At 63.5% G+C, this 13,617-nt stretch overlaps 1 protein-coding gene across 4 annotated transcripts in view; it reads left to right on the top strand.

The window, feature by feature from the left end:
- The window catches only part of MAD1L1 (mitotic arrest deficient 1 like 1), a 280,453-nt gene that overhangs the window by 49,365 nt on the left and 217,471 nt on the right, over positions 1–13,617 (top strand). For 3 of the 4 annotated variants that reach the window (XM_070064279.1, XM_070064278.1, XM_070064280.1), the window contains exon 10: positions 2,055–2,141. In XM_070064279.1, coding sequence (XP_069920380.1) covers positions 2,055–2,141 — 87 coding nt within the window. Of the gene's footprint in view, positions 1–2,054; positions 2,142–10,205; positions 11,077–13,617 lie in introns of those variants that run through there. The other variant, XM_070064281.1, reaches the window with a different exon arrangement.

Below are 13,617 nucleotides of genomic sequence, written 5' to 3'. Positions count from 1 at the left end.
GGGCGTCTGGGGGTGCTCAGGCCCTTGTGGCTCAGGGGAGGAACGTGCGTGTGGGCATGTGTGGTGTGCCTCCCCCCTGCTGCCTCCCAGGTCACAGTGCTGGCCTTGGGAGTGCCGCCAGGCCCCTGGGAGGTCCGACCGCCGTCTCATCAGGCCAGGGTCGGGGCTGACGGAGGCTTTCCTCGTCCGTGTGAGCAGTGTTGGGTTCAACTTTTTTATTTTAATCAAGATTATTTATTATTTATTTGAAAGGTGGAGTACAAAGAGAGAGGGGAGGAGAGACACACAGACATCTTCCAGTCTGGGTTCATCCCTCAAGTGGCTGCCAACAGCCAGGGCTGGGCCGGGTGGAAGCCAGGAGCCAGGAGTCCAGCCGGATCACTCCCGTGGGTCCTCTTCCGGGCCTCTCCAAGTGCACTGTCAGGGAGCCGGACTGGGAGCAAAGTAGCCGGAGCTTGATCTGGCACTTCAGTGGGGGTACTGGCGTCGTGCGTGGTGGCTTGACCTGCTGTGGCACACTGCCTGCCAAAAGGCCAGGGGTTCACCGTTTGACCAAAGAGCCCAACCGGAGTGGTCACCCTGGCCTCGAAGGGTAGGGCTGTCTTGGGAGCCCAGCAGCCATTTTGTCCCGTGAGAACTGGCTGTCGTGCCCCCTGCCCCAGCGTTTCCATAGCTGGGAAATGCAGCTGCAGGTGGCTGAGAATGGGCGGTGTTTGCCGTGGACACCTGTGTCACAGTGGACACCCGGGTTCACATTCCTGCTCTGCCCTGGTCCCACTTCCTGCTGGTGTGCACCCTGGGGCAGCAGGAGACGGCCCAGCCGCCCACGTGGGGGATAGGAGTTGGGTTCAGCCTGGCCCAGCCCCGACTGCTGCAGGCGTTTGGAGAGCCAGCCGGCAGATGGGAGGTCCCTTGCCCATCTGTCTCTCTGCCTTTCAGACAAAATGCATTCAGAGGATGGCGTTAGACACATCCTCCTCGCATGGCACACGTGCTTTGGCCCTGAGGCTGGACTCTGGGGAGAGTGGCTGACCCTTCGCCTCCCTCCCAGGCATCAGTTTCTCAGAAAATCCCTTAGATTCGTGAGCATTTTCCCACCCAGCTGATTGCTGACCTACAGGGCCCTGTTCCCGCCAGACGTCCAGGGAAGAGCCCTGTCCTCTGTGGGGGACCCTGGGAGTGAGCGCCGGCTCTTTGCAGATAGGAGACCAGGGATCCTGTGGCCGGGGTGGGGGGGTGCAGGGGGAGGGCGGGGCTCTGCTCGGGGAAATGAGTTCTGGGGACCTGGTGCCTGCGCTGGAAGACGCGCCAGAAGCCCCCACCAGTGGCAAGCAGGGTCGGTGACGGCCGTCCTTGGTGCCCTGTCAGGCAGTACTGGCTGGGGAGCGGCTGGGGCTGGGGGCTTGAGCAGGCTTGTGGAAGCCGTGCCTTTTCTGGTTGAAGATCTGGGGAGGAGCCCTGTGGGCAGTGTCGCCTGACGCGAGGCTGGGGGCACGCGTGGGCTGTTGCTGCACGCGACGGAGCTCTGCGCGGGATCTGCAGGGTGTGGGCTTTAGGTTCGGTGTAGGCAGGGAGCGCCACGCTTGGCTTCTTTAGAGGTCCCTGGCTGTGCCTGCTGTGAGTGGCTGCTGCTGGTGCAGCACGGGGCTCACTGGCAGGGTGCTCTGACTTGGTGACTAGTAGCCATTCTGCCTGTGTGGAGCGGGGTCTCCCCTCCCACGAAGTGCCTGCCTCGCCTGTGTGGCCGCGGTCGGCATTGGACCCGATTCCCTCGGCCGTGAGGCTGCGGCGTGGCTCACCCCATGTGGCCCTGGTGCCTGCTTCCTGTGTATTCCTGTGTGTGGCAGGTGGCGAGGGAAATGGGGGGCCACGTGCTGTGTGCCCACGCCCTGCCCTTCCTCTCCTCTGCCACGTTGCTGGGGGTGGGCCTGCTTGGAGGCAGCATGGTGAGCAGGTGCTGCCCAGGGCCGGGCGGCTGTGGGCCGTGGCGGGTGTGGGGTGCAGAGGCGGGGCCTGGGCTCAGCTGGAACCTGTTGTGTCACCTCTCTCCCCAGGACTCCGGAAGACCTTTCCAGATTCGTCGTGGAGCTGCAGCAGAGAGAACTCGCCCTGAAGGACAAGAACAGCAGCATCAGCAGCAGGTGCCGCGCCCGCCCGCGCCGCTCGGGGGCTGGGGTTGGCGGGCGGCGATGCCCGCGCTCCTGCCGCGTGGGTCACAGCATGGTCCGGATGCCCTGCCAAGTCGCCCCTCGGGCGTGCTGGCTCGGCTTCCTGCTATGGGGCTTCTGCTCCGACGTGGGCTTTCCTGTTGCTCCCTGGGGCCCCGTCCTGGTGCTGAGGCCTGGTCCCTGGGGTCCCGGTGTGTGTGGACTGTGCCCTCCAGAGAGCAGAAATGCCAGCCCGGCAGCGAGCCGAGTGGGCAGCTCACGACCCATGCCTGTTTGCTGTCTTGTCTTAGGGGAGTCGAGCCCTCCTCAGGTTGGAAAGCTGACCAGCACCCAGCAGAGTGCCCTGTTTACAAGTACTTGTCTGCTGCCCAGGTGCAGCTGGAGGGAGGGGCATGGGGTGGGCCGTGGAGAGGGTGTAGAGCCGCCCCCCTCCTGGCCCTGCGCGTGCACTGCAGCTTGAAGCACTTTTTGTTTTTTAAAGATTAATTTATTTATTTGAAAGGCAGAGTTACAGAGAAGCAGAGGCAGATAGAGAGAGGGAGAGGAAGAGAGAGAGAGGGAGAGGGGGAGAGAGAGAGACCTTCTATCCACTGGGGGGGGGGGGTTCCTTCTATCCGCGGCAGGGGGAGAGCGATATCCACTGGGGTGGGGGGAGAGAGAGATTCCTTCTATGGGGGGGGGGGGGAGAGATACTTTCTATCCACCAGAGAGAGAGAGAGAGATCGACCTTCTGTCCGCTGGTTTGCTTCCTAAATGGCCTCAACGGCCAGAGGTGGGCCAGGCTGCAGTCAGGAGTCGGTCCTTTATCTGGGTCTCCCACATGGATGCAGGGGTCCAAGGATTTGGGCTGTCTTCTGCTGCTCTTCCAGGCGCGTCAGAGGGAGCTGGATTGGAAGCAAAGCAGCCGGCGGGGTGGCAGCTGCACCCGCCGTGCCCAGTGCTAGCCCACTCTGAGCCACGCTGAGCTTCCACGGCCCCCTGCAGCACCGCCCCACCCTCATCACAGGCTCTGGAGCGCGGCCCCTGTGGGCCACCTCGGACCTGTGCGAGTCCCCTCATTAGGAGTTCTCACTGTGCTCTGCTGGAACGCCTGTCACTCGGGACACGCCCAGGCTCTAGGAGCTCTGTGTCAGCACCTGGGGACAAAGGTGGGGACAGGGACGGAGACGGGGACTGGGGCAGAGGGACGGAGATAGGGACTGGGACAGAGACAGGATAGGGATGGGGACAGAGACGGGGACAGGGACGGAGACTGGGACAGGGACGGAGACGGGGACTGGGGCAGAGGGACGGAGATAGGGACTGGGACAGAGACAGGATAGGGATGGGGACAGAGACGGGGACAGGGACAGGGATGGAGACTGGGACAGGGACGGAGACGGGGACTGGGACAGGGACAGGGACGGAGATGGGGACAGAGACGGGGACAGGGACGGAGATGGGGACAGAGACGGGGACAGGGACAGGATAGGGATGGGCACAGAGACGGGGACAGGGACAGGGACGGAGACGGGGACAGGGACTGGGACAGGGACAGGGACAGGGACGGAGATGGGGATGGGGACAGAGACAGGACGGAGATGGGGATGGGGACAGAGACGGGGACAGAGACAGGGACAGGCCTCCTGTGGGCAGCCATGACCTCTGCTGCTGGCAGGTGCCCACAGGCCTTCTTGGCTGAGGCTGGGCCCTGAGTCTGCCCCAGACAAGTGTGGAATTGCCACAGTGAGCTTTCGTGGGGCCAGCACGGGCTGAGTTGCTAGAGGCCGGTGCAGGTGTGTGTGGTTGATGCCTGGACGTGGGTGGCCATGACTACGGCAGGATTCCCCGGTACCCTGTGAGGCCTGCCCAGTGGATGGAGCTGTGAACAGGGCTGGGCCCGTGCTTGCTGTGGGTCATCCAGCCACGGCCTCATCAGGCGGTGGAGAGAGGGAGCACCTTAGTAGTTTGTTAGCAGCCAGGAGGAAGGGCTTCTTATTCTGGGGACTGATGTCACTGGGAAACAGGGTTTAGGAGCATCTGGTTGTGTTGGACATAATCACATCAGTTTACGTTAAAACCTCCGTGATGAAGATTGCCTTTTGCTTTCAAAGCCACTGTCAGATGAAACAGGCATTAGAAGCGATTGGAAATTAAAGCTTTAACGTTCGCCCAGCGATCCCCTTCCTTTCACTTTGAAAATGAAACAGAATGAACTATTAGGGGAGCGGAGACAGGCTGAGTTTTCTCCTGCCAGACGGCGGTGTCTGTGGCTGGTCTCCACCCAGAGAGCTGCGTGGGGCAGGCCACTGTGTGTGCCCCACCCCTGCCCCAGCACCGGGTGCGCCTTGGGCTGAGCAGCCACCTCCTCCTGGGGATCTTGGGGGTCTTGGGAGTGGAGCCCCTGCCCCAGGGAGCAGCTTGTGTGCTGGGAGGACGTCTGAGTGACTCCTGGGCCAACCTCCACTCTTGGGAGCCTGGGTCCCTGGAGAGCCTTGTAGCCTCTTGGGGGTAGGGCCACTGCCTCTTCTCTCCCACGAAGCAGGTGACCCAGCCCCCTCCCCACAGGTCTTGGTGGCCAGGGGGCCCTGGTTCTGCCCTGGCTCCTGGGAACGCTTTCAAGGGTCGGTGCTTCAGCCCCTGTGAACCATGGGCTCGTCCTTTAGTGCAGGAGGACTGCAGAGGGGGCTGGCAGGTGCCGCCGCTGCCCAGCGTGGGGCCTGTGCTGGACACGGTGCTGAAGGGGTGGTGTGTGTAGGAGGCATGGTGACCCCAGGCCCTGACGCTGGGGTTCCTGGTGGGTCTGCTCACCGGCGAGGTCTGCTCCCTGCCAGGCTGCTGTGTTTCTGTCTTGCCAGCTGCAGGGTGCTGGGGCTGCGCAGTGCGTCCTGTCTGGGAGCCGAGATATACTTGGTCACTGCGGCTGCTGCTTGGTGGCGCTGGGGGAGCGTGTCCCAGCAGAGCGTGTCCCAGCGGCTTGGTGGCACTGGGGGAACGTGTCCCAGCAGAGCGTGTCCCAGCGGCTTGGTGGCACTGGGGGAGCGTGTCCCAGCGGAGCGTGTCCCAGCGGCTTGGTGGCACTGGGGGAGCGTGTCCCAGTGGCTTGGTGGCACTGGGGGAGCATGTCCCAGCGGCTTGGTGGCACTGGGGGAGCGTGTCCCAGCGGCTTGGTGGCACTGGGGGAGCGTGTCCCAGCGGAGCGTGTCCCAGCGGCTTGGTGGCACTGGGGGAGCGTGTCCCAGTGGCTTGGTGGCACTGGGGGAACGTGTCCCAGTGGCTTGGTGGCACTGGGGGAGCGTGTCCCAGCGGCTTGGTGGCACTGGGGGAGCGTGTCCCAGTGGAGCGTGTCCCAGCAGCTTGGTGGCACTGGGGGAGTGTGTCCCAGCGGCTTGGTGGCACTGGGGGAGCGTGTCCCAGTGGCTTGGTGGCACTGGGGGAGCGTGTCCCAGCGGCTTGGTGGCACTGGGGGAGCGTGTCCCAGCGGCTTGGTGGCACTGGGGGAGCGTGTCCCAGTGGAGCGTGTCCCAGCGGCTTGGTGGCACTGGGGGAGCGTGTCCCACAGTGGTGACCTGGGGCCCAGGTTCAGTTGACAGTCGCGGGCTGTGGGCAGGTGCGTTGAGAGCCGGTGTGTTCACATGCTTGCGGGCTTGTGTGTGCTGGGGCTGCCATTCCCAGCCCTTCGTTCACTCCCCAGTGCCAGGAAGGACACAGATCCCTGATCATGGGAGGCCCCAGCAGCGGCAGTAGAGATGGGTTTGGCAGCTGTGGCCTTTGCCCTCAAGTTGCCTGGCCATGCTGGCTTTGGTGAAGTCTCCGCCTCTTCCTGTTACAGTCACACCTGGCTGTGGGCCCTGGGGGTGTGGGCCGCCCCTGGATGCTTCTGCAGTGCTGCGGGCCAGGCTCCCGCTCCCCCTGCCCCAGGAAGTGCTGGTTGTCCGCCCTGAGGAAGGGCTGCCCTCACCACGGAGGGGCATGCATGCGTTCATGTAGAAGCCAGAGCACAGAGAGGGAGGGAAAGAGAGGTCTTCCATTCACTCCTTCACGCCCCAAATAGCGACAGCAGCCAGGGCTGGGCCAGGCTGAAGCCAGGAGCCCGGAGCTGCTTCCGGGGCTCCCACGTGGGTGCAGGGGCCCAAGCACTTGGGCCCTCTTCTGCTGCTTTTCTTAATGGGGAGCTGGATCTGAAGTGGAGCTGCTGGGATGTAAACTGGCGCCTATATGGGATTCCAGCATTGCTGGCAGTGGCTTTTCCCACTGTGGCACAGCGCCAGCCCTTCAAGGAGTGCTTTAAGACGTTGGTCTGTGACCTGTGTGCAGAGCCTGGCGCTGGGTGTGGGCCTGTCCCGGTGCTGTGAGAATCGTCCCTGTGGCGCACTCTGTGAATACCGTGTCCTTGGGCTGAGTTCCAGGAAGAGGAGGCAGGGCTGGGGGTGCTGGTCCCCACGAATTTGCCCCGTAGGAGGAGGCTGTGTTGGGCTGCGGAGCCTGGAGAAGCAGGCTCCTGGTGTGGTGCTGGCTCAGGCCTCTGCCAAGTCCACGTGCAGAGTTCGGGCCTTGCTGCCAGTGTGCGTCCTGCACGCGTGGAGCCTGACGCTGGAGACTGCCAGTGAGCCCTGGGCGCGTGGAGCCTGACGCTGGACCCCTTCTGTGACGGTTATCTTCCATGGTTCTCCAGCGACACTGGCAGCCTGTTTCAGGGACACACAGCCCCTCCTCCCCGGGGGGCCCCTGGGTGAGAGTCTGCTGGGACCCTGGCAGGGGGTATGGAAACAGCGTCCTGCACTGAGCAGATGCTGGGGACGAGAGCCACCTGCTGGGCCACTGCAGCCTGGGGCGGAGGAGGTCCCTGCGTGCCCTGGGGCTGCAGCCTTGACCTGGGCTGGTGAGTCTCAGTTCTCCACCACGCCGGGACAGACGCTTTCTCATGTATTCGCATGCTCAGGGCTGGAGGTGCGTCCCTGTCCACTGATGGGAGGGCTGAGTGAGAGCACGCCGTGACCCGCCTGTGCGTGGTGACGCCTGGCCATCCCCGATGGCAGGGTCTGGGAGGACGTGTGCACAGGCTGGGTGTGGGCTTGGGGTCTGCAGGGAGCGTCAGTAGGCAGTCCTCGGGGGAAGGCTAGGGTTGGCCACGCTGCCATCTGGCCGGCCTCTGCTCTCCATCCTCGAGCAGCTCCAGCGGCACGGCCTGTCCCTGGTGTGAGTGCTGCCAGTTCTCCGTGCCCCCATGGGAACGTGACTGCCCCCAGTGAGGCTGGCCTCCACTGCCCTGACCTTGTTTCTGCTGCTTTGCCTCTTGGTTATATGGGCTGAGGACAGAGCCAGCTACTCAGGATCTGAGATGACATGGCATGTGTCCCCGCCACGGGGCTCCCCAGGGGCTCCCGGATACCTGCTCTGCCCTTGCTAGGCCCTTGCTAGTGTCGGGGAAGTGCTGGGGCCCTGGAGAGGAGGCTGCACTCCTTCACGGCTCAGACAGTCCTGAGCATGGGCACATGAGGACCGGGACGCGGTACAGTAGTGCGTGGTGATGATGGTGGTGGTGGTGGTGGTGGTGGAGGTGGTGGTGGTGGAGGTGGTGGTGGTAGTGATGGTAGTGATGATGATGATGGTGATGGTGGTGGTGGAGGTGGTGGTAGTGATGGTGGTGGAAGTGGTGGTGGTAGTGATGGTGGTGGTGGTGGTGGTGGTGGTGGGGATGGTGGTGGTGGTGGTGGTGATGGTGATTTTGGTGTTGGTGATGATGAGAGCAGTCAGCGTTGATTGGACATTTGCCTGCAGCAGACATTGTGCTAAGCGCTTGCTGTGCAGTCTGTCACTTGGGCCTTCAGGGCAGCACTGAGAACGGCTGTCCTTCTCCCTGTTTGTCAGGAAACTCGAGCTGCAGGTTGATAGCTGGGCAGCAGGAGGCAGGGCTGCCAGCGGAGGTCACGTGGTCTGAGGATGGACTGCGAGTGCCGTGGGCGCGTGCCCCTGCCTGTCTGCAGCCAGTGTGCCCTGCTCAGTGCTGTGTTAGGTGCAGGTGCAGGGGGGATGCGCGGGGAGCAGGTGGCGCGTGCTGCCTCGGGCCTGATGAGTGTTGGTACAGTCAGCCTTCGAGTGCTCCCTGCTCAGACCCAGGATTGCCGTATCCACTGCAGTTGGTGCCGAAGGTCTCGTCCTGTGGTCTCAGAGGAGCCCTTGACAGAGGCCGTCAGGTGATGGCCCTGCAGCCACGTGCATCGCCCTTCCCTGGGTGCCTGAGGCACTTCCTGTGTCCCAGGGGATTGCTCTGGACGCTTGGCCTGGCCTCCGCTCCTGTGCTGCATGGGCCCAGGAACTATTTGTGATGAGGACTCCGGAACAGACGCAGGAGACGCATCGTGCCCCTCCCCAGCCCCCCGCGGGGCTTTCCTGGCGTGTGGTGGGGTCTCAGTGTGGCTCTTCTGCACTCCCTGGGCTCTGGACCATCCTCCAGGTCGTCCAGGAGCGTGATGAGGCCTCGTCGTCCCGGTCATGCGTGTCTGCAGGAGCAGCAGGGCTCTCTGGAGGGCCAGGTGGGTGGTGGGGTGTGTGCGTTGAGTGTTGTTGCGCTCTGCCGGTGGAGCTTGCCCTGGGCTCGGGCTGTGTTCTTGGACCCGCTGCTGGGGAGTCCGTTGTTCTCAGATGGTTTAATTGGCCTAAGTGCTGCTGGGAGCTGCCCTTGAGTTACGAGGAGGAAGAAGTAAAATGACCTGTGGCTCATGGACAGGGGCCTCGCCGCGTCGCCACGGGTTACTGCTCATTGTTGAGGAGCTGGGAAGTACGAGGGTACTTGAAAATGCTCGTGGAAACATGGGATTCAAAGACAAGTTAACTTTGGTGGGAGAGAATTGTCTGTGCGCGATTGTTTCTTATGCACACCTGCACGAGCTACGTGACGCCCCCGATAGAGGTCAAAGCTGTGCCTGTTCTGAAATAAGCTTTAGTCGTGTTTTCCACATGCTTTTTGGAGGGCCCTCGCATGACTTCTCAGAATGGGTAAGGCATGGCAGGGGTGGGTTTCCCTTTCCTCTTTTTAAAATTAAGATTTATTTATCTATTTGTTTGAAAGGCAGAGTTACAGAGAGAGATGGAGGGGGTGGGGGGAGACAGAGAAAGAAAGATCTTCCACCTGCTGGTTCACTCCCCATATGGCCGCAGTGGCTGGAACTGAGTCTCTCCAAAGCCAGGAGCCAGGAGCTTCCTCCAGGTCCCCCATGTGGATGCAGGGGCCTGAGGACTTGGGCCATCTCCTGCTTTCCCAGGTGCGTTAGCAGGGAGCTGGATTGGAAGAGGAGCAGCCAGGACTCGAACCAGCACCTATATAGGATGCTGGCGCTGCAGGCTGGGGCTTTCACCCGCTGTGCCACAACACCGGCCCCAGCAGGGGTGAGTTTTATAGTGGGCTCCACTGGGTGAGAAGGTACATCTCTTGTGTGTGGTCAGTGGCGATGGCCAGAAGGGCTGGGCTGGGGTGGGTGTTAAGACAGCCCTCGTGATGCCCCATCCAATCAGAGTGCCTGGGTTGGAGTCCTGGCTTCCTGCTGACCCCCCCCCCCCCGCCCCCCAGAGCAGTGGTGACGCGCGAGGATTTCTGTCCCCGCTGCCCCATGCGAGACCCAGGTTGAGTCCCAGCTCCTGGGTGGCCTGGTCCAGCTGTGGCTGTGTGGGTTAATCAGCAGAGGGAAGATCTCTCTTTCTCTCTTTCTGCCTTTGAAATAAATAGAACTCAGGGGAGAATAGAGGGAGGGCTCAGGTGCCAGGTGTGTGAAGGTGGTGTCTGTTGTGCCCGTCAGGTGGTGAGTTGGTGTGGCCGCGGCCAGGCTGCGTGCCACCAGGCCTCATGCTCGTCTTGTCCAGTTACTGTCCAGTTGGCCGTGACGTAGACAGAGGCCTCGCTGCGTCCAATCCATTTGGTGCCACTGGCAGTAAACGAGCTGTGGCAGAGGTGTCAAGCCAGCCGTGTCCAGTGGGCCGTCCTCACGCTCCCTTGGGGCAGGCTTGTCCCAGGGACCGGGCAGGATGCACCATGAGCTCTGCCCGGCCCTTGGCGGCACCCCTCCTCCCGGGCCCGTCAGGGGACGTGTGTGGCCTTGTCCTCTTGCCCCTCCACCTTCCCTGCGAGGCTCATGGCTGCTGTTTCCCCCTGGCGGGACCGTGCACCGGTCTTCCCCACAGTCTGGACGCCACGTCCTTCCTGGTGCCGCATCCCTGACCGCCCCTGCCAGCACGTCCCTACTCTCCCTCCAGGTTCTCTGTTTACTTGGAAGGCAGAGATCGGGGAGAGGAGGAGAGAAAGGGAGCTGGGTGGGGCGGGGAGAGCCCCTGTTGGCTGGTTAGCTCCAGCAGCGCCCCAGGAGGCTGGGTCAGGGCAGAGGTGCACAGCACCGCCCGCGCTCAGCCTGGGTCAGAGGGACACACTGTTCACTGTGTGCCCCGGGTGGCCTGGCAGGACCCCTTACGAGTGGCCGTGCAGGGTGGACGGGGCTTCCGTCTTGTGTCCATCCCACTGTGTGTCCCAGGTGTCCTGGCAGTGGCCGTGGAGGGTGGCTGGGGCTTCCGTCTTGTGCCCATTCCACTGTGTGCCCCGGGTGGCCTGGCAGGACCCCTTACGAGTGGCCGTGGAGGGTGGCCGGGGCTTCCGTCTTGTGCCCATTCCACTGTGTGCCCCGGGTGGCCTGGCAGGACCCCTTACGAGTGGCTGTGGAGGGTGGCCGGGGCTTCCGTCTTGTGCCCGTTCTGCCCTGCCCCACCTCCTCCCTTCGCTTGCTCAGCTGCCTGCTTTGGCAGGAGCAGCAGCTGCCGAGGCAGATGATTGGTGCCTTGGGGTTCCCGCAGCTGCTGGACAGTGGCCACCTTGGCGCCCATCCTGGCCGTGCTGCTTGTCAGCTCAGAGCCACCCACAGCTTGCTTGCTGCAGCCTTGGCAGGTGAGTGTTTGAAAACTGTTCGCGCGGTGTCCTGCTGGCGTCCGACGTTGCTGTTTGCTTTGAGCCTGAGTGATGAGCTGTCTGTTCCCCTCTGTGCACGGGGGAGGCTGCTTTCACTGCAGGCCCGGGACTGTTGGAGTGGAAACAGACCAGCGTCCTGCTTGCCCTGGGCTTTGAGGCCCAGAGGGCAGATGTGGCTCAGCAGAACGCCCGCTGCTTGTTGCATGAGCCTGGGCCCAGTGTGGCTTGTGCCAGGCTGTATGGGGCCACAGGGGAGACACAGCTGTCTGTGGGGAAGCATGCAGGTGTGTGTGCTACGCACGCTGGTGCAGAGGAACTATGAGTCCACAGCGTGTGCCCACATGTTAACATGGAGACTGCGTGTATAGGCACTGGGGCAGAGGCACTGAGTACACAGGAGTGAGCCCGCGTGTTAACATGGGGAGCTGTGTGTGTGTGTACAGGCCCTGGGGCAGAGGCACTGAGTACACAGGAGTGAGCCCACATGTTAACGTGGGGAGCTGGGTGTGTGTGTACAGGCCCTGGGGCAGAGGCATTGAGTACACAGGAGTGCGCCCACGTGTTAACATGGGGAGCTGGGTGTGTACAGGCCCTGGGGCAGAGGCACTGAGTACACAGGAGTTCCCCCACGTGTTAACGTGGGGAGCTGTGTGCGGGTGCAGAGGGACTATGCACGTGTGTACACAGCATGTGTTCATGCACAGTAGCACAGATGCTCTGTGTAATCACATACACATGCATGTGGACAGACACACTAACGTGGGAGAACTGACACACACGAAGTTGTCTTGTTGGTGCGAGTGTGTGTTTTTTTCTGTCTGCGTGGTAGATCGGGGTGTTTCCTGAAGGGAGAGGCTGTTGAGTTAGGTGTTGGGGTCCTGGGGCCAGCCTGTAGGGTGACAGTGACACAGAAGCGGGTGTCACAGGTGGGCTGTCTGTGGACATTGGGACTGCAGATTCTGAGTCCCGCCGGCTTTCACACCCAGGACAAGGTGATGATGTTCCAGGGCGGGGCCAGCCCTCGGCACCCTGGAAGGAAGCCCCTCGCGCTGTCGGACCTCAGCTCTGGTTCTGACTGGCTGGCTCAGGCTGGGGGCCTGTTCAGTGGTGGAGGGGCTTTGCTGGGGAGCAAGGCCCTGAGTCCCCTTGGGAGCTGGGGCGCTCTGGCTGGCTGTGGGGAGCTGCTGTGACGCCTCTTGGAGTCCTGCTCCCCTGGGCCGGTGCCTGGCCCACCTCTCAGAGCTGGCCTGGAGAGTGGCTGATGGTTGTGGGCGCTGCACTGTTACAGGCTCCAGGGTGGCCTCCGGTGCAGAGTGTGTCCTGTGAGCCAGCAGGGGCCAGGGCAGGGGCTGGGGCAGAGCAGAGGCCGGGCCCAGAGCAGGGGCAGGGGCTGGGGCCGGGGCAGGGGCAGGGGCAGGGGCTGAGGCAGGGGCAGGGGCAGGGCAGGGGCTGAGGCAGGGGCAGGGGCCAGGGCCGGGGCAGGGGCAGGGACAGGGGCAGGGGCAGGGGCAGGGGCAGGGGCATTGGGCCTGGGGCAGGGGCAGGGGCAGGGGCAGGGGCAGGGACAGGGGCAGGGGCAGGGCCTGGGGCAGGGGCGGGGCAGGGGCAGGGGCTGAGGCAGGGCAGGGGCCGGGGCAGGGGCTGAGGCAGGGGCCAGAGCAGGGATAGGGACTGGGGCAGGGCCTGCTGGGATTGGGGCAGGGGCAGGGGCAGGGACTGGGGCAGAGCCAGCTGGGACGGGGCAGGGGCAGGGGCAGGGGCAGGGGCTGGGGCAGGGCAGGAGCTGGGGCAGGAGCTGGGGCAGGGCCTGGGGCAGGGCCTGGGACGTAGACTTGGACTGGGGCTGGGGCTGGGCCTCCTCACCCGTCAGCCATTCACCACAAGCAGCTGGCAAGAGCGATTCCGTCTGTGGGGTGGTTGGTGTTCCCGTGGCTGCGTTGCTGTGGGGCAGTGTAGACACCTGGAGGGAACCCTGCAGGCAGGCTTCCGTCGTGCTGCCGTCGAGGGGCGTGGGGTGGGTGGCACCGGCGCTCAGCAGGGATCAGGGCTGTGCCCGGGAGGTGCGGGTGATGGTGGACATGGGGACTCGGAGATGCCCGGGGTGAATCCCCAGTGCCTGTTGACGAGCCTGCTGGTCTCTGGGCTGCGGGGGCTGTGCAAGTGGTCAAGACCAAAGTGCCCCGGGGTGCGGGATCCAAACGAGGAGCTGGCCCCTCCAGCCGGCCCTCCGCGACGGCATCTGGGCAGTCCGGGTGGGTTTGGACGTGACCGGCTTTCCCCCGTGGGAAGCACAGTGCACGTCCCCAGAGGCGTCAGCCCTGCACGGGCGTCCTGGCAGACGTGCGGATGCCGCCTCAGCCCTGTCAGAGCTGAGTCTCGCAGGAGGACCAGGACGCCGAGCCTGTCACACGGAAGGCCACGCTGCCTTCTGCAGCAGGACCCTGGGTCCCAGCGTCCCTGTTTCCTGCCTGGGAAGCAGGCTGCCCAGATCTGCCCTGAGAGGTGTTGTTCTGGGCGCCT

The sequence above is a fragment of the Oryctolagus cuniculus genome, chromosome 19 (assembly GCF_964237555.1).
Source record: "Oryctolagus cuniculus chromosome 19, mOryCun1.1, whole genome shotgun sequence".
Taxonomy (NCBI): domain Eukaryota; kingdom Metazoa; phylum Chordata; class Mammalia; order Lagomorpha; family Leporidae; genus Oryctolagus; species Oryctolagus cuniculus.
This window is presented reverse-complemented; position numbering and strand designations above follow the sequence as displayed.